We start from the raw sequence: 23,700 nt of genomic DNA, 5'->3' as shown, positions 1-23,700 counted from the left end.
TCTTAATCCCCCCCCCAAACCTCTAAACATTTGTCATCTGCTGCATTGGAAATTCACCCTAGGAGGATGTGATGCCATAGAAAATGATATTTTTGATATGGAGTGGGTCCTGGCTTCTTTTCCACAGCAATCTGTACAGTGCTTGGTTATATCATAGGTGGGTCAATTCCCATTTTAGATGAGGAGGACATGCAGAATCACCATCCTCTCCAGGCTTCATCTTTTCTAAGCAATTCCATTCCTGTCTAAATGCCTGAACACTACAACTCTATTCAGGCATTTTATTCATGCAGTCTCCTTGTGAAATGGGGTCATATTGAGGAACCACATTCCCCACACCATGGATGCTGAACAACCCCACTCTCTGCCATCCACGTATACACAAAAGCTCCCACTTGCATGCTTTGCAAGTGGACTCCAGGCAGTGGAGCCATTTGGCAGCCGTGTCTTGGGCACATGGTGCTCTTCGTACAGAACACAGTTGACCGGAGCAACACAGGGCAGAGGGCTGCTCAGTGTAAGCAGTGCTCTCCCATACATACACCGGATATAAATTCCTGCAGGGCGTGTGTGGGCAACATGCAGCCAGTATGTTGCACAACCTTTTCTTATGTCTCTGCTGCCTCTCTCCACAGTTCCACACACAGCTGACTTTGCTGTGGAGGAGCAAGTAAAAAAAACGATGGATTCTTGTTGAAAGTTGATGTGGTGCCAGCTGAAGGTAAATTACTCTGGGCTGCAAAAGCAAGGATGCGGAGGAGTCAAGTGAGAGAGCAGTGCAGTCCCTTGACTCCTGGAGGTTGCCTTCCCTGCTCCAGGGTTTTATGCCTATGAATATGTTCTGAATCCTGACCTTTCGCTTTGTTGCCACCACCTTTTAACTGCCAATTCATCGTTGTAGGGAAATCTAGATACACTGAGATGTTTGTGCTTCAGCTCACCAAGGTACATCTGGGTAGGATACAGGGAAGGTTCCCAATGAAGTTTGGCCAACTGCAGCAAAGGACAGGGCTTCCATCCCTTTGACAGAGGTGGTGCAATACCTGTTGCCAGGGATGCCTCGCCCCTGCCATCCTAGGTGTAAAAGCTGCACATGCCAGAATTCTAAGGGTACAAAAGCCCTGTGCTGGAACAGGGAAACATGGCTTGATTTAGCTCAACAGATTTTCCGCCCACTTCTGCTCTGGTGATTGGAAGTGGACATAGTTGAGCTTTTTCTATAGATGTCTGTTTATAAGATGGAAAATTTGTGCATAACTGTTTAGCTGCTAATGAAATTTGCACAAATACATACCCCAAAACCCTGTGCCTCTAATGTGATATGCATAGAACTGGCTAATTAGCACAAATGGTAATTTATATAAAACAGAAATTCCTGCAATCTTACTTTGCAGAGTCCACATCTGATTTTTTGCCTATTTGAAAATATCAGATGTGGACTCTACAAACTAAGGCATGACCTTGGCTTGGTTTCACTTACCTTGGTTTAAATTCTCTTAATTAAACTGAGGTTGGACTAAAACTAAAGCAGATCCATTGCTCACAGCGACTCCAGGAAAGCAGGGAGAGGGATCACATGGGCCCCTGGGGAAGCAAGATGCATTCTCATAACATTAAACCAGGGTTTAGTATTACATTAGAATGCCACCTGTGTAAACTGCTCCTAGTGTTTTTAGTGTCAAGGTGCAACTTGAATGTCAGAAAGTGGCCATGGACTGTATTCTTGGAGAAGAGTGAAAGAGACCTGTGATTTTTTGATATGCTTGAGAGAATTTTCCATCAAAAGAAACAAAGAATACCCCTGTGATTTTCTCATTCATTTTGTTTTTATTAATTTCACCTAAACAGTTGAAGTATTAAGTATTTCGAAAAGTTCAAATTATTCTCTTCAACTCATGAGATTGGTTTTGAAAAAATGAAAAGTATAATTGGAAATATATTACACAGCCTGCAATAAATCCTAGTGAATAAAATCCTGTTGGCATAGAATGAATCTGGATGAACACATTAAATCTACAGTAAACAACAGGGAATGAAAGCTACAGCAATAACATAACTCTGTTCAAGTGGGCAGCTGATCCTGAAAAATGAAGATTAGCAGCACTATCCCATGCATGCCTACTTGGAAGGAAGTTCCTCTCTTCTATGGCAGGAAAGTTGAACCCCTTTGGCCTGGAACTGGCTTATAATTTGGGAAGGGTTTCAAAGGCCATCTTGAAGAGCTGGGTCTAAAGTCACAGGGCAGAGTGAAGAACAGAACAAACCAAGTGGGCAAGACTGGTTTAGATGTTTTCCTGCCAAACATACAAAACACAGCTCATTTATAAGCCAGTCTATTCAGGAGTAAGGCCCAGAGCAAAAGTTCCAGCCTATGTAAGGTATGCAACTTTAATTGCCTTTCAATGCCCTCTTATCTCCAGCCACTGCTCAGAGATGAGAACAAAATCAGCTTGGAGGCTGAGGATTACTCCCAGGAATATGTACATCGGTTTGCAGCGTAACTCAAACATCTATGTTTGAAGATGGTTCTGCTGACATGCTGTCCTGTAGCAATGCTGGTTCTAACCCTCAGTTAAGATCGAATGCCTGCTGAAACCTGGATGGCGTTCTCATGTGCCATGTCCTATTCATGCTTCATTGTGAACATGTGCTTCCAAACTTGGCTTCACTGCTTCCTACCAAGGCCCAGACCTCTGCAGGCACTGCTTTGTCAACTCTTGTGCATCTCCTCCTCTCCTTGGGACCAGTGACAGGACTGAGGATGAGGAGGAGGGGTGAGGATGGCCTTCACTCACTTTGATCTTCTCTGGGTGGTGATATAGGTTTGGCCCAAAGGGAGAAAGCGAGTACATGGGCACCAGCCGCAGCAAGGAGGCAGAGGAGTGGCAGCCCAGGGAGGGGGGCTACTGACTACTTCATGCCCAAGACTGTCCCAAATTCTGGCAATGTCATGGAATAAAATATGAGAGTAGATAAAATAAGAGCAGAGGCACAACTTCACAGGATAGTGAGTAGAGGAATAAAACCAAATGGGGTGAGCTCTTTAACTGAAGGCTCAGAAAAGTAGCTTAGAAATGGATAAATCGAGGGCCAGCTGTGTTCCCTGCCCCACCCCCTGAGAGAACTCCATAGGTTGACTGCTACCAAGGAAGGCTCCAACCTAGCCATTTAGGTTCCTGGAGGCAATTTGTAGCATGAAACAGGGTGAGAAATTACTGGGCAGGTCAATTTGTGTGAGGGGAAGGTGTTTCCTTATCCCAAGGCAGTTAGGTTGTACCAGTCTTATGACAACCTGGAATAAATTCTGCTGATATCCAATTTTAGTCCGACTTAAAATTAACCCATTGAAATGAACAGAACACAAGTTAGACTGACATTGGGTATAACCTACCATCTGGCATCTCAGCATTCTTTCTCTTAACTCCAAAAATATAGGGATATTTGTAACCTGAAGATCTTTGGATGGTAAGATTGTTGTGTAGCTGCCATCTTGAGTGATCCAGGTCTGATGCAAGTTTTCTTTTTTTATTATTCCACTAGCTTGTAGCTTTTTTTTTAAAGTCTTTTGACAAAGTCTTTCATCCTAACTAGAGCAATTTTTCAGTAGTTTCCAGTTGCCTAGGAAGTCTCAAATTGCCACATTTCTGGATCCAGAAATGGACTGAGTTAACCATTATTTTCAGAGTAAAACTCCAAGGAGAAGAGTTTTAAGTAGCAGGCACTTTCTTTCATCAGTGCTTCACTTTATTAAAATGACACACTGGAAGTCCAATTTCTTACTTTCTTCACAAATGGAGAGCTCCTCCAAATCAGAGCAGGCAATATAAGTGCTCAGGAAGAGTGCAGATGGAGGTCTTTGCCCTCCCAAAGCAAGAGGGAGATGGTTGCCAGACTGTAACTGGAGCAAGGCCAGATCAGGGTGTTTTTCTTCCTGATCTCCCAAGATGGCGCCCATCCATTCCTTCTATAGAATCCAGCTGGACCAGCAGTTTAATCTTACTTCAGCACGGATGAGACAGCATCCTTTACTACATCTGGCAGCAGCAAACCAGATGACGAAGTACATGCCAGATTATCTTAGGGGATCCAGGAATAATGGTGGGGACTGTTGCCCACCCCACCCAGCAAATAGAGGAAATATATCACTGGAAAATAAGACAATGGAGGATACAGATTTGCAGAGGTGCCAATTGAGAAATAATGTTTTTACCTTAAATATAAATACATCATATCTCACCATTGCATGAAAGACTGTAATCAGGTGACCATTACCTATTCAGTCTGCTGTCTTCTGGCTGACAATGGGCAACTTAAAGGCCTGGCTCTTCCTTCTTATTGGCCTTTATCGTTAAACTGGACTTGGACTGGATGGGCTTTGCCACAGAGAATGCCTTAAGAATAGGAGGCAGTCCTTCAAATGCAGCAGGGTTAGGCAGCAAGTAGATTTGCAGTTGTTTGAGACCACTGGCCATGCTCACAGAGATATTTGTGAGTTGAAGTCCAAAGCATCTGGAGTTCTGCCCATTCCTTCAAAATAGTGGATGGTCCTCTGGTAGCCTTCAAAGAGATGATAGCAGCCTTTAAAAGAGAATGCGTGGAAACCACCATAGCAATGCCGTATAAAAAGGCTTAGATCAACAGATGGAGGTGAAGCTTCTTGTGATGTTCCAGGCATCTTCTACAATGTCCTGGCCCCCAGTGGTCACAAAGCAAGTCACTTAGCTTGTCCAGGTGTGTCTTGCTCCAATTCAATAAGGCAGCATCCATGTTTTTCCTTTCCTTACAAGTCAAGCACTCTAGCCACCACACATTTTTGGTCAATATCTTTTAAATTTTACATAGTATTTTTTTTATTTCTCTCTCTCTCTCTCTCTCTCTCTCTCTCTCTCTCTCTCTCTCTCTCTCTCTCTCTCTCTCTCTCTCTCTCTCTCTGCTGCCCAACAGCTGAAGCTGTCTGGGTGCCAAACAACAACAATTTTGTATAAATAATGTAATATCTTTTTAAATAGAAAGGTCTGCATGTCCATGGGTTCTGCGCAACTTGTGAAAAGCTGGTCTGTTGTAGAATCCATGGTTGGATTCTTTTCATTCTAGTCCATTGAGGATTTCTCTGACATTTCTAGCTCCAGCCCCTTGCAGTGTGGAGTATGCAGCAGGAATGTTTTCCCACATTGGAAGTGTGAAGAAAGAATGCTTGTCCCAGGTGACGTCAATGTGTTTGGAAGATTGGAAATTAACCAAATCACAAGGGTTTGTCTGCACGGCTGATTCTACCCCAAGCAGCAACTAAAGAGAGGGTCTGTGGGGAGGGGCCATAGAGCCATGGGAGCGTGCAGGCTCCCTTCATGCAGATGGTCACTCCCCAGCCTCTCCAGGTAGAAGGAACCAGGTAGCAACTATCTCAAAGACTTCTCCCTGGAGAGCCACTGTCAGAATAGACAATTCTGACCTAGCTGTACAAATGGATTTTAAAGTGCATGAAGCTTTCAATCCATGCAAGAACATTTGGCTACATGGATCATGCACACCCTTCCATCCAAAGTATTTCAGTTCAGCAAGCAATACTCCACACAGGCCCTTCTGGTAGCTGTTCCATATATGACGTTCGCCACAGACATTGGGATTGCTGTGGGAAGTTTCTCATCCGGATGGAGCCAACTCACAGCACATGTTGAGTGTTGTTTGCTGGCCCAATTGGCAAAGAGAGTCGACGAGGTTCATCTTGCTGCAGAAATTCTGCCCGTTGTGATAGGAAACGATATTGGAAAACTGCATGATGTAAGCGGGTCACTCACCCTGTTTAATCTTGTCTTGCTGTCACTCTCTCATACTAAGTTTGCGGATTTGTGCACTGCAGTATAATGAAAAACAATTTCCCCTTTTATTTCAAGCGAATCATTCTATTTCACAATGTCTAATGTGCGAGTTTGAAAGATTACACTGCCCACCCCCTGGAAAAGCTGTTGCTTTGTCAGAAGCCTCTGGTAATTACATGACTGAAGGCTCCAGGCCATATTGTGGACACAATTTTGATCTTGATTAAGAGCTGTGTACTCTGAAGTCTGCTTCAAAACAACAAGGCTATAGGTATTGTGTTCTGAGCTGTTTGTCAAACTTAAAAGGGTATATAGAATGAGCTTCTCTTTCTTTAGCAAAAGCAGCTGTGGAGGCCCTGGGATTCTGGCCAGGGTGGGGAACCAAATCTGTCCTTTTGACTCACCCTCTGTAGTTTCCAGATGTCACCCTCCTTCCCTGTAGTGGCTGGTGGCCCCAGTGTTAGTGGAGCAGTGTATCCACTCTGGGTTTCACACTGAACTTTAAAGAAGTAGTCGATAATGTTGAACCTATTTTGGAAATAGGTTTTAGCACTACAGCTAGCTCCTTAAAAGTTCAGACCAAAGCCTAGAGTGGATACACTGCTCCACTGACATTGGGGTCACCAGTCTTCAATGACTCATTTCCTTTTGTACAGCACCCCACCACCACCATTTGAAAAGTTTGTGATGCCTTCCCCAAGGCTTAGTTGCTAACAGTATGAACTACAATAAATATGTATATTTTGTAGTTATCCCTGCCCTTTGGTGTTAGCTCCTCCCACCACTAAAATGTATCCCTCAAGAGCTTGTCCCAAATCATATTTGAACCCCAGACTGAGCAAATTTCCCTGTCTTTGGTCTATGGCATGAGTGAGGGAGGGAACTCATACACCCATTTCATTTTCCCATCCAGAATGAAAACCTAAAATTATTTATCCTGGAAAGTGTAGGAGTGGCATTTTGCTACACCTACATCATTTTGTGGCTCTGATTCTCTGGATGCCTGCATGAAAGTCCAGAGGTTCAGGTTTATGGGACAGATTTGGTCTGCCCCTCTGATGCAATGAGTGAATTACGTGGGACAAGGATAGTTTGTAATTTTGCCCTGCAGCTTTGATCCTGGGAGTCCAGTGCACATAACCACTTTCATTTCATAAAATGTTGGTGGCCACTGTGGGACTTGGCCCTTCTAGTGAATTTGGTCATCCTGAATTGGCCATGCAAAGGCCTCCACACATAGGACTGGACTGTGGCTCAACTTGATGACCTTCCATCTATTTTGAAGTTCACTGCATTTTAGGACATCAGAAGCTGCCATCTTGACATGTGTTGGAGGGTTTATAAGACCGTTTCAGCAACTTAACATCAGTGACCATTGCAACACATCAGCCTCAGCATATGTCTTTTAAAAATTTATTTTCTGAATCATGTGCTTCTGCCATCTAACTCACATGCTGGCTAAAATGGGTTTACAGCCATCTCTTATTCATCAGTGTAAATGCCCTGTATTTACACGGCAGAAAGAGAGAGAGGAAGGTCACTCCACATTGTTCTTGGCCACATGTTAGAGAGATTCCATAATGAGGCAAAGAAAGATATTCAGCATAGGTGGGCAGTCCAGGGCCAAGCAGAAGCAAACCCTGTTCACTGAAGGGAGCCCCACAGTCCTCCAAACTCAGGAGATTAAGGGCATCCTAGGTAGGCAATCTCTGCCTCCACACTCCTTACCCCTGCAAGTCAACCAGATGGCCGATTTCAGCCACCTAGCAGCATCTCGCCTCAGATGGGGAAGGAAGGAGGCTCAAGCACCATCGGGATGTCACATCCTGGCTGCCACAGGCTTCTCCTCTGCTCATACCCTGGAAAGCACCCTTTACCCCTCTCTCAGGTTGCTCTTACAACCTCGAGGAAACAGCTGGCATGGTTCTTTCCACACTGGCTGCAAGTGCAGGGGAGGATCTGAGAATGGATCATCAGCTCCAAGGTTGGAGGCCTTTTCCAACCTTGGATCTGGGAATCTAAAAAACACTGTAGCCCCTGTTTAAGAGCCATAGGATTCTTCTGCCCTTTTTCGTGTGTGGTGGGAGAGGGAAGCAGACCTCTAGGGCTCTCAGTATTACAGCTACATTATCCTCCATTACTGCAGTTGAGCAATAGTTGTTGCAACCAACTACTCCCAGATGGAGCTGCATATCCCAGAATGCATCTTATTGGAAGCCATCCCGAGGCTCATGCAAATGGGACAGCATACAAAAATTCCAAATAAATAAATGCATCTGGCCAGCCCAGTGGGGCCTGCAGGATGTGCAGACATGCATATCCACATTTACATGTTCATCACCTGTGTAGGGGGGCAGACATTCCCTGAACCCTGTGGGATAGGAGTGCCTGTCTTTCTACTAGCAGCTGATGGATGAGAGGAAGAATTCGAAGACAGTGTTGCAGTACGGGAGTAGCAGGGGAGTAATTACCTTGCTTTGGGTATACATAGTCTTTTCTTTGTGCATACATATAATTAGCCTGGGTGCTGTCCCATAATATGCACAGGTTGTTTCTAACCATCTCTATCTCCATCTCCAAACAGCTCTCTAAAGCTCTAGCATTATGTAAGTACATGCATTGGCAGGAGCCAAAGATTGTTGGGAGAGCCAGGGAAGCTCAGAGTGTGCCACACTTCTCCAGACGTCACTTCAGTGTGACTCACTCCTATTCTCATTTATGATTTGTTTGTTCGAAAGGGAAAAGCAGGCCCTTTTTCTTAATTGATCAAATAATAAAAATGTGATTTTTTAACAGTGCCTTTTAAAAAAGTGCACATTCTTTGGAATTCAAATGCAAGTTTGGGAATTTGTGAACATTTTCAGAGATCCCATGCTCTTGCTTTTGGAGTTGTGAGCAAAGCACATCAGAGTGATTTGCAAACTTAAATGAAATTCTTGTACATGGCTAGAACCAAGAAGTGAGGCACACAGAGGATGGGAATCTGCTGAAGCATCTCTTGAGAAACAGCCATATCATAACTTCAGTATGATACTGTAAGAGTCTTATCCTTATACAGATATTTTTAATAATGGCACCATTAGGAAAGGTGGAGGGCAGCTGATGCTTTCTGTCAGCCTGGTTAGTTTGATCTCCGCATGGCCATCTGCTCATTGACCCAAAGCTGACTACCACTCAGTTCTCCTTCTCCAGTCCTCTTGCTTGTCCTCATATGTTAACAAAAACTAGTTTCCACCGGAACTTTGAAGAAGAAAGTTCTTTATCAAGCAACCTACCTCAGCTGGAAATCTCTGTGGAGATAATTAGTACTCATCCCATCAGCTTTCTCCACCAATGCCATTGTCTTCTAATGATCATTTTCTGAGACCAAGGGTAGGATGATATACGGGGTGGAGCGAAGGCAGCCTCCAGTGATCTACTTGTTAAGCTTTTATCAGTGAGGTAACATGAAAAAACTATTTTTACAAGGACTTTTCTAAGAAACCAGGCAGAACATTCAGGTACAGAAACTGCTAGTGTGTGATGCCCATTTGATGGTTTTTCATGGTACGTGTATCATTAACCAGCCCAGCTGGGATTCTTTTATAATCACACTTCTCTTGACATTTATCTCTGGTGGCTTATTGCACCTATTAAAACCACATTGTGAGAACTTTTGGAAGGGGAAAGAAACTCCAAGACTTCTTTTCTTCCCTAGCTGATTTCTTTTTCCAGTGCTATCTATCTATCTATCTATCTATCTATCTATCTATCTATCTAACTATCTATCTATTTGATTTCAGTGCTGACCCACTAGCCATAGGCTCTCTGGGCAGCTTACATCATGATAAAATCCACATATACAACATAATAAGCATACAATATACAACACAATAAACTCCACAGTTACAATGAGGCCAATAACAATAAAAATCCATAAATAAACTACCAACATTAAATAAGACAAAATAAGAATAATGAAACAGATAAATAAAATGAGTATTATACAAGGGATCCAAAAATAAAACATAAACCAATTAAAATTTAATTAATATCTAGCATGTATAATAAAATTATGAAGGCAGCAGCATTTAATAGTATAAAATCTTTAAAACTTCATTAAAATCAGCAATTCACCTACTAAAATAACAATGGAACAGAAACGTCTTAAGTTGGCACCCAAAAACGAGAAGAGTAAGTGCCAACCAGACCTCCAGCCGAACTGAATTCTTGAGTTGGGTTGGTATGCTTGAAAAAGAACTTTTCCTTACAATCCCCCCACTTACTTCATCAGGGAAGAAGAGGAATGCCGAGGGGTGTACACACTCTAGAATAGGCATGTGTCCTTCAGAAGAGACAAGCCTCTATTTTAAAGGTTCCGTCCAAATCTGAACTATAAGTAGGGAAATCAGGGCCTTGATATGCCCATTCAGTGCGCACCTGGACAACAGACTTGAATACACACGCAGGAGGTCACTTGGCCAGTCTTCCCCATTATAATGAGTTGCACTACATTCTTATTAAAATAGTATAATAATTATCTCTAAATTTACATCTATGTACATCTGTTTGCATATGCCCAAAGTATGGAAATTGGTGTCCTCTTTTCTTTTACAGTGATGCCTGTCCTTTTTTTCTTTTCAGTCATGCTAGAAAGCTCACTGCTGTGCTTGTGATGGCCTAGATTGAGTGGGACGGGGGAGAGAGTGTTGTCTAATCTATCCCCTCAGTATAATCAGAGGTGGGCACTGCAATGAAGGGAAATCATTCCATTGTGAACAAAGGAGATAGCTTTCAGAGTACCACAACATAAGCAAAAATAACACAATGCCATATTGAGTCCCTGAAAATACCACTAAAAGTTATCATCTTGTAAATTGAGGTCATGGAAACTACTGAAATCAATTTTTAAAAACTTGTCTGTATGTGTTTCAGATCGAAATGCTAGAGCACAAATATGGAGGCCACCTGGTCTCTCGGAGGGCAGCCTGCACAATCCAGACTGCCTTCCGTCAGTACCAGCTCAGCAAAAACTTTGAGAAGATACGGAACTCACTCCTGGAGAGCCGCATGCCCCGGCGAATTTCCCTAAGAAAAGTCCGAGTCCAGAACTCTGAAAGCTTCTCTGCTGAGAAAGCACTTGTGGAAGGATATAACTTTGTTGGCATCCCCTTGGTGAGATCTCCATCTTTGCCAGCCACGATCAGTGGGGCACTGACTGAACTGGAGGACTCTTTCACCGAACAGGTCCAGTCTTTGGCCAAATCTATTGATGATGCTCTTAGCACATGGAGCCTGAAGACTATGTGTTCCCTTCAAGATGGCAGCTCCTATCAGATCAGAGAAACATTCAGCACCAGCTCAATGCAACCAAACCAAAACTTAGAATCTGAATTGAAGGACCAACAGAAAGAGGAAGGACTGCTGCCAGATACACTGCCAAAGAGCAGCAGCACCCTCATGATGGCCTTCAGAGACGTCACGGTCCAGATTGATAACAAGAACATCTCCGTCTCCTCATCTACCTCGGTGTCAATGGCCAACTGCCTTGCCAACAACACCCAGGCTGGGATTTCTCAAACTGCCAAAATAGAAGAAATCCCAGAGGAAGTGGGGAAAGAGGGCCAAGAGTTGCCAACTGCCCCTGAAGGGCAGCTTGATTCTGGAATCCTCCAGAATAGTCATCCAGTAACTGAGGAAAACATCAACACCAATGGCTTGGGGGAAGGGGAGGCAGAGCAAGAGCAAATGAAGCTTGCATTTGGCTCAAACAACGAGGCTGGACAAAATAAAGGCTCAGAGGTGGAAAATGTAGACAATTCAGAGCAACTGAGCAGTAGCAGCACCTCCACCTCAGCCAAGTCTGCCTCAGAGTTATCTTCCAAGGAAGCCCTGCAGGCCATGATTCTGAGCCTTCCGCGATACCACTGTGAGAATCCAGCCAGCTGCAAATCGCCTACTCTTTCCACAGACACCATGAGGAAGCGTCTGTATCGCATCGGGCTAAACCTCTTTAACATGTAAGTGGTTAATAATCATAAATCTTTTAATCCTCCACAGCTTTGTTCAATCTATGCTAACAATAGACTCTTGCAAGCAATTAGGTTAGACTCATCCCAGACATATTGCTTTTGGGTTGAGGGGTTCAGCCATCTAGGGACCAAAACCCCTATTATATTTTAGTCAGACTACTGCAATGAAGCTTTGCCAGAAATGGGAAAGGAGGAATCTGTGTTTCTGTGGCTAGCATCCTGAGCGCCATAGGCAGATCTTTGGCTGCCATCCAAGCATGCGTCTGTGTGAATAAAGGATAAATATCCCATTTAGCATCTGCGGGTTTGTTTGTATGTTTGTTTGTTTGTTTGTTTAAAAGAAAGAAAGAAATGCCTAAGTTTTCATGCATTCTTTATAGAAACTCACCCCCCTAGCCTCAGCATTCGGTCTGCTATTTTTCTTCTGGTGGGCTTGGAAAACTCGGTCCTAGCCTAAGGACGGCATTCTGTGAAGAATGACTCTAGTACTGGAAAAAGCAGAGGCACCGCAGCCCGAAAAGCTGAATCAGAGCAGCTAAAAAGTCATTCTAGATTTGTAGAGAAGGGCCTTGTTCCCCCAAAAACATTTCGCTTCTGTTCCGTCAGCCATCAGTAAACTTCAGGATGGGGCATGGGAAAGTGCCTGCTGACAGAGACTGCCTTTAGTGAGCAGCGGGGGACTGCTGGCTGGCGACAGAAGGGTCAACATGGCTGTGAGGCCCTTGCTGGGAGGAGCACTGGAGCCAGGCGAGAGAGGGTCACCCTGTCCCTTTCCCTTTTGGTCACCTACGTGTCTCCTTCTCTTCTTCTTTGCCACCTGCTGTCAAGTAGCTCTTGCCAGAGTTCTGAACTGATGAGCTTTTAAAATTAGGCTGAGGATCACAACTTCCCTACCTCTGCTTTAGGGGAATACTGCAATTTGCCCTTCTGTATTTTGTTATTGCTGCATGCATTCTATGGTCATAGCAGATAAGATGGTTACTTGTATTGACGACACCAAGATGGAACTAGAAGCACATTTTCCTACCCCCCTCCCTTCCTCCAAGGAGCCCGGGGCAGTGCATATGGGAATTTTATGCTATGAGGAAGAGGTAGATCAGACTGAGGTGATGTGACTGACTCTCAGGCATCTATTGAACTTCTGGAGTGGAGATTTGGACCCAGAATTACACAGATTGATTTGCATGACACAATAACACACCATGGTGTATTAGTGAGTTGTCTGAACCCAGCTCTCTTTCAGAGGGGTGGGTTATACAGTACATGTGGAAAATTCAGAGTTAACATGTTGTGCAAACCTACCCACTGTCTTTCATACCAAAATCAGACAAGCAAACTCCATGGAATTAAGGACAGTTTTATATTGGGAGCATTTGAATTGTTGCCACCTTAATGAAACCATGAGAAAGCTGTTTTATGCTGCATTTTGGAGAGGGAGAGTACACTTCAGCTGTGCAGCAATATAGAAAAAAAATATGTTCTCTACATAGACCGAGTCAGAAGGGGTCTCCCGGGCCATCTAGTCTGACCCCTGGCTTCAGCCAGCTCCACTCATGAAATGCCTACCATATATACTTGGACATAAGCTCCCTTGAAGACAGACTTATTTTGGGGTAAACATTTAACCCAATGCTGTTCCACAAAGAAATATCCGGGGACCTGTATTGCTGGACTAGGCCCACAGGGTGCAGGCTCCCCATCCTGCACTGTGACTTTCCTGGCTGCTTATCACTGTCCTGTAGAGAATATAGGGCAGTGATGGTGAACCTTTTAGAGACCGAGTAACCAAACTGCATCCAAAACCCACTTATTTATCTCAAAGTGCCAACACTGCAATAAAACCTGAAAACTGAGGTTTTAGTTTAGAAAAAGAAACTCACAGCCAGTCCAAGCAAATATACATATATCCTTGGCAGCACACTGACCAGCCATATGAAAGCTCGGACAAGTCACGGCTAATGAGTCACAGCTCGTGACGTCTTCGCCTGACACCGCTTCTCCTTTCCGAGCATGCCCATGGCCCCTGTGTGTGCTGTTATCTGATGCTCAGCTGCTGGGGCGATGCTGGGGCGACTTGGCTCACATGTCAACAGAGAGGGCTCTGCGTGCCCACTGTGGCACCCGCGCCATGGGTTTGCCACCACTGATGTAGGACCTTCTTTATTCTTATTCTGGCTACGTCTGTGCCTATTGTTTGGAGTCCTCTATGGCAGATCGGCAGCCCCAGATCACAAAGCTGCCTTGAGCTGCTTAGGGGAATTGGAAAAAGTAAATACAATTACTCTAATATCTAAAAATGATTAAGCCTTCCAGGATACAGCCATTCATGCAGCCCTGAATGGACAAAAGGCAAAACTGGGGTAATTTTAAAATTCAAAAGGTAGCAACCTTAGATTACATTAGTCGCCACTGACATGGCCTAAGGTTTATTCAAGCAGGAAAAAAACTTGTGCTAAATGTCTAGAGCTGGGGATATGCTACCCCTTTCCTTCACGTGTGTGTGTGTGCGTGCATGCGTGCGTGCGTGCACACACACACACACACACCCCTCTCATTTTGGATCGCAAGATCCTTTTTGTTCTGCTTTCCCCAATGGAATTAATTACCCCTTTTACAATACCCTCAGTGACAATAAAAAATAATGACTTCAGGTTGCCAAATAGCTTTAATGTTATTCCTTTTCACCAGACGGCCGGGTATGTGAGCCTTCAGTTCTAGAAAGTGCTCCCTACAGAAAAACAACTGTTATTGCTACCACGAATAAGTGCTAGGCTGCTTGGTTATATAAACCTTCCTGACAGGATTTAATAATACCAGTGGTTTACCTACAGTTATTATAAGAGCTGCCCCATACAAAATTGGGCCTGGGTGGCCCAATTGGTCTTTGGCCTGGTATTATTCTCCATGACGTCACTCCTGTAAGTCTCCAGTGAGCAGTTATTAAGTAATATTCTGAATTGTGACCATCTCCTGCGAATGGATCGAACGCTTTTGTGACTCAGCATTTCAAGCGGCAACGTACTCCATGGCGAGTGGGTGGAATTCCTGGAATGGAGGAAGCCTCATTATGCAGTGTTGCTCTAATAGCTGTGTTTGTGTAGGCAGCCATCTCTGTAGGCGGAGGGGAAGCCAGGAGAACTGAAGGAATTCCACAGCATCCAGCCAAATGTGCTTAGCTCCTCAGGAAAATGAGAGGAAATAGCACCAGCTAAACCCCGGAACAACAAAAGTCTTTGTGGTGTAAATCATACTGTGTGGCGCACTTATGGGTTATTAGGGAACTGTTACCGGACAGTCACCAGCAGTTACTGTGTAATGCCTAGTCATGTAAACGGGATAATGAAGAAATCCAGCTTCAGATAACCATCTGCAGAAACGGTGGCTGATCACGGTGGCTTTGCAGGTCTGGTTCACATGGAAACCTGTAGCTTCTGCCAAACAAGGCAGAGGTTCTCCAGACATGGCTGAGTTATCATGATAGCCAAACTGGGAACTCTGATTTGTCTCTCCTCTGAGAAGCAAACAAGAAGCCTTGGCTGAACAGTCAAGCCTGTCAGGGGAGAGACAAGACAGAGTTCCCACTGCAGAGGTCATGCTAATCGAGCCTGGAAAGGTAAGGTCTGGCTGGTGTGACTGCTCCTGCTGGCAGGAGGAGCCAAGAAGGAGCAATGCAGCTTCATGCACTGGCAGATGGGCTTACTCAGAATTGCTCTGGATTTTTTAAAAAATGTTTTGCTTCATCTGAAATGAGCCATTGCAAGAGTTGGTCTCTTTCTAAGCCAGTGTGGGATGGGGGTCAGAGTGTGGCATTGGGATTTGGGAGGCCCGGATGCTAGTCTCCACTCACCATGAAGCTCACAGGCTAACTTTGGGCTGCTCACTGACAGCCTAACCTGAAAAGGATAAAAAGAGGAGAAGGATGATGTATCCTTGAGGGAAAGATGGAATATTCCTATAACCAAGAATTCGTAAATAACAATAAACATTAGAAAGATCTCTGCCCTAAACCTTCAAACACAATCAGGCGGGCCACCTATTAGGACCCTGTTTTACCTTGTCATGGTTTCATTTTGTAGGTGGATATTTTGATACCACAAACAAAAACCTGCATCATATTGATAGACTGTTTGATACTCCAGCTTCTATCCAGTAACTCAAGGCAGTTTACAGTTGAAAACAGTAGCTTAAAGTGCAATCCTATGGAGCATGCTGGGAGTGGAGACCTTTTCCTGCTTAAATTTTCATCAGTGTGCACCCTAGGTGTCTTAGCAGATAAAGAAGGGAGTGAGGAGGATAGGGAGGGAGGAAGAGAAGCAGCAGTCATGCATGAGTCCTTGTACCATCACATCATGAAGTTACATAATGATTGGAATGACCATTGGAGGACTGAGGTTTTGGGAGAGGAGGAGACAAAACAGCAGGTTCATAAAGGGAGCTTTTGCTGTCACACATCTGCTGAGGCAGGCAGGTAAAATGACTGCAGGTGGAGACACCTCTGGAGGCAAGTGGTCTTTGGCAGGACTAGCAACTGCTCTCTCTTCAGTTCCTTTGGGAGGAAGCTATGAGCAAGAAACACTTTCATCTCTTTCCTGAATTGCTTCCAGTGTCAGGCCATGCTACCATCATGGCTAGGGAATGAAGTGTGGAAGGCACACTAAGATGGGGGAGTCCAGATGCTCATGCTGAGTCCTTACTCTGAGAAGAAATTATTATTATTATTATTATTATTATTATTATTATTATTATTATTATTATTCCCAGTTATATACCACCCAATAGGTGAAGCTCCCTGGGCAGTTAACCACAATTCAATTGAGACTTGGTATGAGGCAACATTTTCTCCCAGGGAATTCCCTGTTGTCATTCTCCATTCCTGGAGAATGGCAACAGGTCTTGCCTAGCAGGTGCCCCCGTGATCCAAGAGGCCTGTTTGCTCTAAGCCAGGAGTGCCATCGTTCTTTCAGCCCAAGACTACATTTCATTTCAAGGCAGGTCTTGGGGCTGAGTCCCAGCAGTGGCCGGGGAAGAAGGCAAAAGGTGGCAGAGTCAAAAATAAGCAACATCTTTCAGAAATCAGGAAACCACCAAACAGTTGGTGGTCAGGGGAAAGGAGATGTGCATCTGGAAGAACCCAATGACTGGATTTGTCCCAGAGCCTGAGGCTTCGCATCCCTACTCTTTTAAGTGCTGGAATACGTATGCCATTCACCCAATCCTCCCTTCCTTTTCCAGAAATCCAGATAAGGGGATCCAGTTCCTGATCTCTCGAGGCTTCATCCCAGACACCCCAATTGGAGTGGCACATTTCCTGTTGCAGCGCAAGGGGCTCAGCCGGCAGATGATTGGGGAGTTCCTGGGAAACAGCAAGAAACAGTTCAATCGAGATGTTCTAGAGTAAGTGGCCTCCTTTTTCCACCCTGTGCTTTTTCCCACTGCGCATTCTTGACATCCTCCTTTGACACTGACCATGCATGATTACTAAGGTGCTTGCACTTTTCTGTAGGAGGGAAAAGCTATCCATAAAACTTGTTTGAATAAATGCATTAAAGAGGGGCTGTGGCTTGTCATGGGGAAGTGGGCAGACCAGAAATTAGGGGATCTGGACTATCCTCTTGTAAAAGCTGACAAGACTTGTACCCTCAAATCCATTGAGAAAGTATCCACTGTTCCCTTTCTGCCCTTTGACTCCACACTAATAAATGACACAATCAGGACTAGTGATTTCACCATATTTTGTAATTAGTCAGATTGCTACTCAAAACGTGTGCATTCATAACTGTCCCCTTTCTAACTCAGCTCTGGATCACTCTCTTACAAATTCATTAATAATTTGAGAAGAGATTGCATTCCTTGGAGTAGATCCAGCTTGCATTTAAACTATTATATTTTGGGGTATGAGTTGCTTGGTTTAACCCTTTGCTTTCAGGAGGAAATGTAGCGATGTTCCTTTAACCCTTCATGGAAAGGTTGACATTTGAAATGTTCCACGAACCAACCATGTTCAGAGAAACAGCCAGATAGGTTGCAAGCACTTTTGTATATCAACTTCTATCTCTCTCCATATGCCCATTGCCAAAAGCAAGTAAAGATTACATAGGAACCAACATGAAAACAACCAATGAGGAAGAGGTTTTGCCTGAGAACATGATGCTCTACATACAATTTCAAATTACAGCTCCCAAGATGCAGTTTAGCATTGTCCATGTGCAAAAACTCGTATTCAGAGAATGAGATCTCAGAGTACAGAAGAAGCATCATTTGCAATTACACAGCTGAACTCATTACTTTCTGAGGAAATGCATTATTTCTGGGCTTTATTACTCAGCTCTTGTGGTTCCATGAAGGAAAGGCACTTTTGATTATTGGTAATTGAAATAAATAAGAGTAGAAATAGACTGGAGTAGAACTAGTGGAATAGAAATAAACAAGAACACATTCCTACGTGACAAATTCTTGCAGCGGGGAGCGCTCTGTAAGTGAGCACTACTTGTGGGAATTTTAGCTTTAACAACTGGCCAGGGAGCCATGGAACGTGTGGCTCTGAACAGGTTCTGTCTTTTAAATGCATTTTTTATAAATGGCAACAGGGAATGAGAAATTAGCAAATCTCAGTCCAGGAATTCTGTTTTCCATTGTGGATTTTGCAGTTTTGAGGATGGCTAAACAGTTTGCCATTCTTGGGCATACCAGCTTCACTTGTGGCTGAAGCTCCCCCTTGAAATAGGTTTTGCTGCTCCCCCACCCAGTATTGCATTGCTTATTTGTACTGCCCTTTGTATATTTTTCTGCTGCATCTGGCAGACAGTAAATGTTCCATCTTTTTATAGAGAAGCTTGGACTCAGACCTTGATTTGCACTGTTACAAATTAGAGAACCCCAAACCAAATTACTCCTGAACTCTCATGTGATTATCACAGCAGGTTCCAATAAATAGATGCCTTAATTTTAAGTTTGGGTTAAGTTCCTTGCAACTGGAGAACTAAATATTGATCCTCCCTTTTGTGCATGTGTGTTTAATATACTGTATGCATATTGATCTGGATCAAGCAAAGGGATGTCTTTCCTCCAATGTTTTCCTGCCGAGCACCACAATTACAAGTAACTAGGGCAGAAGCAATAAAGATTGCTGAGGTAAAGGGAGGGCTGCATGCATGCAACCATGTCTGAAGCAAAGGAGAAACAACTCTTGCCAACCAACTAGGGGAGCAAGGGCTGCTTGGGGGTTGCTCCCCTTGCTTCCCCAGATGAGCCTTCAGCAGGGAAAGCCCAGCCTGGTTCCAGCTGTCAGCCAAGAAGAAGCTTTTGGTAGATGGAACTGGAAAGCTTAATCTGCCTTTCCTCCCCCTTCAAAATAAGAACGTCTTGTTGCTCTGTGGCTGCTAAACCAAGAAGAAGGATCCTCTGTCCTGAGGAGCATGGGCCAGTGCCATAAACATGGAGAAAATCCGGTGGACTCCAGTTGGCTGTAAATTTCTGTTTAAAGCTGTTTTGTCAAACTGATCTCTGCTTTTTCCCTCCACTCACCTTCCCTTCTGTCTGTCTATTATAAGTCCAAGGGGCGGGCCCTGTGTATGGTGGTGGTGAAGACAGTAAAAGAAGTGTGTCTAAAAGAACTGTGCTGACTGTCCGTCAGCACCATAGCTCCAAGTCCATGACATCTAGACACCCGAAACTTGGCATGCATGCTGAGGGGACTCTTGGACAAGCACTTCAGATATATTCAATGCAATTGATCCAAATGTGTTCTGGTGGTCGAAGGATGCAACATCTGCAACCATTGGGAAGGACTTCCCTAGGCCACACAACTTTCGAATTCATTTTGAAGTCAGTGGGGATTAAGAGACTGAGGGACGGACCCTCTCCTTCAGGGTTCTGTAAGCTCCGCCATGGCAGGGGCCATGCCTAAGGGTGCCAGTCAACATGGCTTCACTTGCACGGAGTCAGTCCAATGTGTCCAACTCATCTTTGCTGGATTAAACTAGGGGCTGTTTCAAACCATGCAAAGACGGGCCCAAATTATAACTACAACAATGATGCAAGAATACTTGGCTCAGCTCAGTTTCTCAGGCCTGCCTGGGGATTGTGGGAGGGGGCAAAGTCTGAGTTTCAGATAACCAAGTTGATATGAAGTTGAGTTCATTTTGCTCACTGTGAACCCAGGACTTTCCTGAGTTTGGGAATTCAACTGTCCCTTGCCTTCCTCTCTCTCTCTCTCTCTCTCTCTCTCTCTCTCTCTCTCTCTCTCACACACACACACACACACACACACACACACACACACAGCTCATTCTTCTTTGTGAGGAGAGTGAGCAGAGAGCGCCAAATCCATCACAGCTCCAGGGAGTGAAGGACATGGCACGCTAGCTCCAGCCACCCTGCATGTGGAAACATCTCCCCCTCCTTTGAGGATGCATTCACTCTTCCCAGTAAGGCTTCCCCAGCCCAAGACCACTGCAAGAGAGATCCCAGGGGTTCCCAGGGGTTCAGGTGCAGGCTGCGCCTGATTGCAAGCAAAACTGCTGCTGTGATCAAAATCTCACAAAAGGAAAGAAGAGTGTCTGTCCCGAGCTGTGGACATCCAGATCAACCCTCCCCAACCTGGCACACTCCAGATATTTTGGACTATGACTCCCTGGATCTACAACCGGGAGCTGTCGTTCCCACACATCTGGAGGGCACTAGGGTGGGGATGGTTACAGTAGATGAATGATCCTCATGCCACGTGGTTTTCTCTCTGTTACAGCGACCAGCCCCTTCAAAGGACTGGCTGTTTGTCTGGCCAGGCAGTTTCCCTGTGCTGGAAGCAAGACGTGCAAATTGCAGATGAACAGCTATAAAGCACACCATGGTGGCCGGTTCTCTTGCCCACTTAAACACACATGTGCACACTTACTGTGTGATTCACTGTAATTACAGATTGTCCTTCCTGTGTCTGCCTAGGTTTTGCCTCCCCTGAACATCACCTGAAAGCGTTACGTGGGAGTGAGAACTGCACACTGGCAGTCGTGTTCCTAGCACTGCCTTGTTAAATTAATCAAACCCAAGCGATGAATAATAGAATACTTTTTATAGAAACAGTGAAATTCTCCATCCTGTGTCCCATAGGAAGAGAGCGCTGCAGCCACCCTAAGTCATGGTTTAGGTCTGATGTTGTAATGTCTCAAACACATCCCAACTGGCTTTGGACATGACTCAGTAACTCACTGTCCTTGCACCTACCAGGCACCCTGCTCTGCCTGATTCTGATTGCATTTCTTTTTAGTTTATTTTTTAAAAAACTTGCAGGCAGAAATGCCTGGTTTACCTTCTCTGTGGTTTAGTGCTGCCTCTGCAGTGGAGAAAGCCTTGGTGAATAGTGCCAGGTTTTGCCAACTTTTTGTTGCAATGGGAGACCTAGTTCTTATGAACAATAGTTAGTTGTAATCCTAAAACTCAAGAAAATGGCAGGGGAATACCTACTGGAGAAGGAAGGAGGAGGAGACATTCCTGCCACGCTTCTTACCACAATTAAGAGATCAGCAGCATTTTATCTGCTTCTCTCTCTCATTCTTGCTCACTTCCCTTCCCTTCAGCCTCCCAGATGTCCTTACATGCCGTTATTTTGCTCTCGTCCATCTATTTTGCCCTGTTTCGGTTCACCTTTTGTTCCTTCCATTCCGTCCCGAGAATGCCCTGCTCCCCTGGTTTATTCATAAGCTCTGCTATGTAAGCAGCAGTGGGTAGCTTGCGCTACTCCGAGAGCTGGCAGCAAACACCAGGGGTGGGCTGCTTGTTCTGCAGGTCGAAGGATTCTGGGAAGGTCAGACAAAACTGTCTTCTTCAATCGCTTTTCAAACTAGAGGTTATTTTTCTGAGCATAAGAGGCATTCTGGTGAATGGGAGCAAGCTGCTTGTTAGATTGGGGGCACTATTTTCTTATGCATTTTCCTGCAGGGTGAGCTGGTCTCCTGGCTGTCCAGCATTTGCAACTCCTTGAGCTTTGCTGAGAAAATGGTTGAAAGCAGATTCCAGAATGCAGGCATGTGATGCTGCCTCTTCTGGGCAGTGTGTAGGATTTTTATGAAGGAGGGGCATGGGCATGGGTCAAGTTCATGTTCAGGAGCAGACCGTGCTGTTCCCAAAGCCTCATGAGCACAATGACGGGACATGGCTTGGCTTCCCCTTGCAATCTCATGTGGAATCAGATCACTGGCCCAATGCTGTATACACCAGGAAAGGGCAACCTGCTTCGGCTGGAGGGCAAATTCAGCTTTTGAGACAATCTCAGGGAGGCGTGTTCCAGTGATGGGTGAAGTCAAAGGCTAGAGGGGTGGGAGAATTAAACAATGCACAAGGCTCCAGTGACATGACTGCCATGTTTCTGTCTTTTATGTAGTCCCCCCTTGCCCATTTTACAAGGTTGAGATGCCTCTCCTACTGGTTATTTAGTAACCAGAAGAGTTTTAGCAAAAATGCTGACTTCTTTTGTATTTGGCGCCATTCACCCCTGGAAGGCTGAGGGGTTCTCCAAATTGGAATTTGGCCCTTGGGCTGAGAGGTTCAACACCCCGGCTTCCTGCTTCTGCTCATTTAAAAACTGGTGTGGTTGTTTGTATATGCCCTTATTGAAGGACCTGGATGTCTCTGCATCTTGGAAGAGACTGACATGGGAAATGAGGCAGCAGCCAAAGTGACCAGACTTTTCAGGAGGGCAGAACTCCTGCAGCTTTTAAGTAATGCCAAAGAGGGGATTCCTCTGTGTGTGTGTGTGTGTTGAAGAGGGAGTCTTTCCCTTGGCTCACTGGCCCTCTATTATGCCCAGTTGTCTCCTTTGCCTCACATCTCCTGTACACTGTGCATAGATGTTCATATAAGAGGAGCAACTGGTGTGATTAATGCATGGAGTCAAGGAAGATATTAGAGAAGAAAGCTTCCCTCGAGAAATAGAAGGCTTGCCCAGGTAAGAAAAACAAAAGGCATCACAAGCTTGCACAGGTGAGATGCAGACAATAATAGAAGGAAAGAAACAGTTTGGGGAGCATATTGGTAACATCAAGGCTAACAATAAAGAATGTTTTAACTTTATCAGAAGAAAGAAACCAGCTAGAGAAGCAGCTGGACCATTGAATGTCAATGGAATTAAAGGAGCACCATAGGAGATTGCAAAGAAGCTGGATGGTCTGGTTTGGTCTGGTCTGGTTTGGTTTGGTTTGTCCCCACAGTAGAGGATGCAGAACACATACCTGTTTCTGAACATCTGTATTCTAGAAAGGAGTCTGAGGAATCAAGACAGATCACAGTGACCAAAGATGAAATATTGACAAATTGAAAGTCAGTAAATCATCTGGCCCAGATGCTATCCATCCTAGAATTCTATAAGAACCGAAATATGGAAATGCAGACCTTCTTACCAAAATATTTAATGTGTCCCTAAAATCAGGTCTCGTACCAGAGAACTGGAGAATGACCAATGTAACACCAATTTTTAAAAGGGGATCTAGGGAATTACAGCGCAGTTGCTTAATGTGGGTTTTGGATAAGTTGCTTTAAAGTATTATTAAAGATAGAATCAGTAAGCAAATGCTGAGAACAATTCCACATGGCTTCTACAAGGGTAAATCCTATCTTACTCAGCTATTAGAGTTCTTTGAAAAGGTCAGTGAGCCCATGGCCGGGGCAATAAGTAGACATTGTTTACTTGGATTTCCACAAGGTTTTTGACAAATTCCCTCACCCCATTCCTGAGCAAACTTAGCAGTCATTAAATAAAAGGGGAAGGGGCTCTTATGGATCAGGAATGGGTTAAAGAACAGAAGATAGAGCATGGGAATAGATGGTAATTTCTCCAAGTGGAGGGATGTAACCGTTGGTGTCCCACAGCCTTCTATATTAGG

At 44.6% G+C, this 23,700-nt stretch overlaps 1 protein-coding gene across 1 annotated transcript in view; it reads left to right on the top strand.

Moving 5' to 3' along the window:
• The first annotated feature begins 10,736 nt into the window (after window positions 1-10,736).
• IQSEC3 (IQ motif and Sec7 domain ArfGEF 3) overlaps window positions 10,737-23,700 on the top strand; it is a 31,395-nt gene continuing 18,431 nt past the window's right edge. The window contains exons 1-2 of the mRNA XM_044416995.1: window positions 10,737-11,815; window positions 17,060-17,221. Coding sequence (XP_044272930.1) covers window positions 10,737-11,815; window positions 17,060-17,221 — 1,241 coding nt within the window. The remainder of the gene's footprint in view (window positions 11,816-17,059; window positions 17,222-23,700) is intronic.

Source organism: Varanus komodoensis, unplaced genomic scaffold (genome assembly GCF_004798865.1).
Source record: "Varanus komodoensis strain SLA01 unplaced genomic scaffold, ASM479886v1 scaffold85, whole genome shotgun sequence".
NCBI lineage: Eukaryota > Metazoa > Chordata > Lepidosauria > Squamata > Varanidae > Varanus > Varanus komodoensis.
The sequence above is the reverse complement of the archived record's forward strand: the minus strand, read 5'-3'. Positions and strand labels throughout refer to the sequence as shown.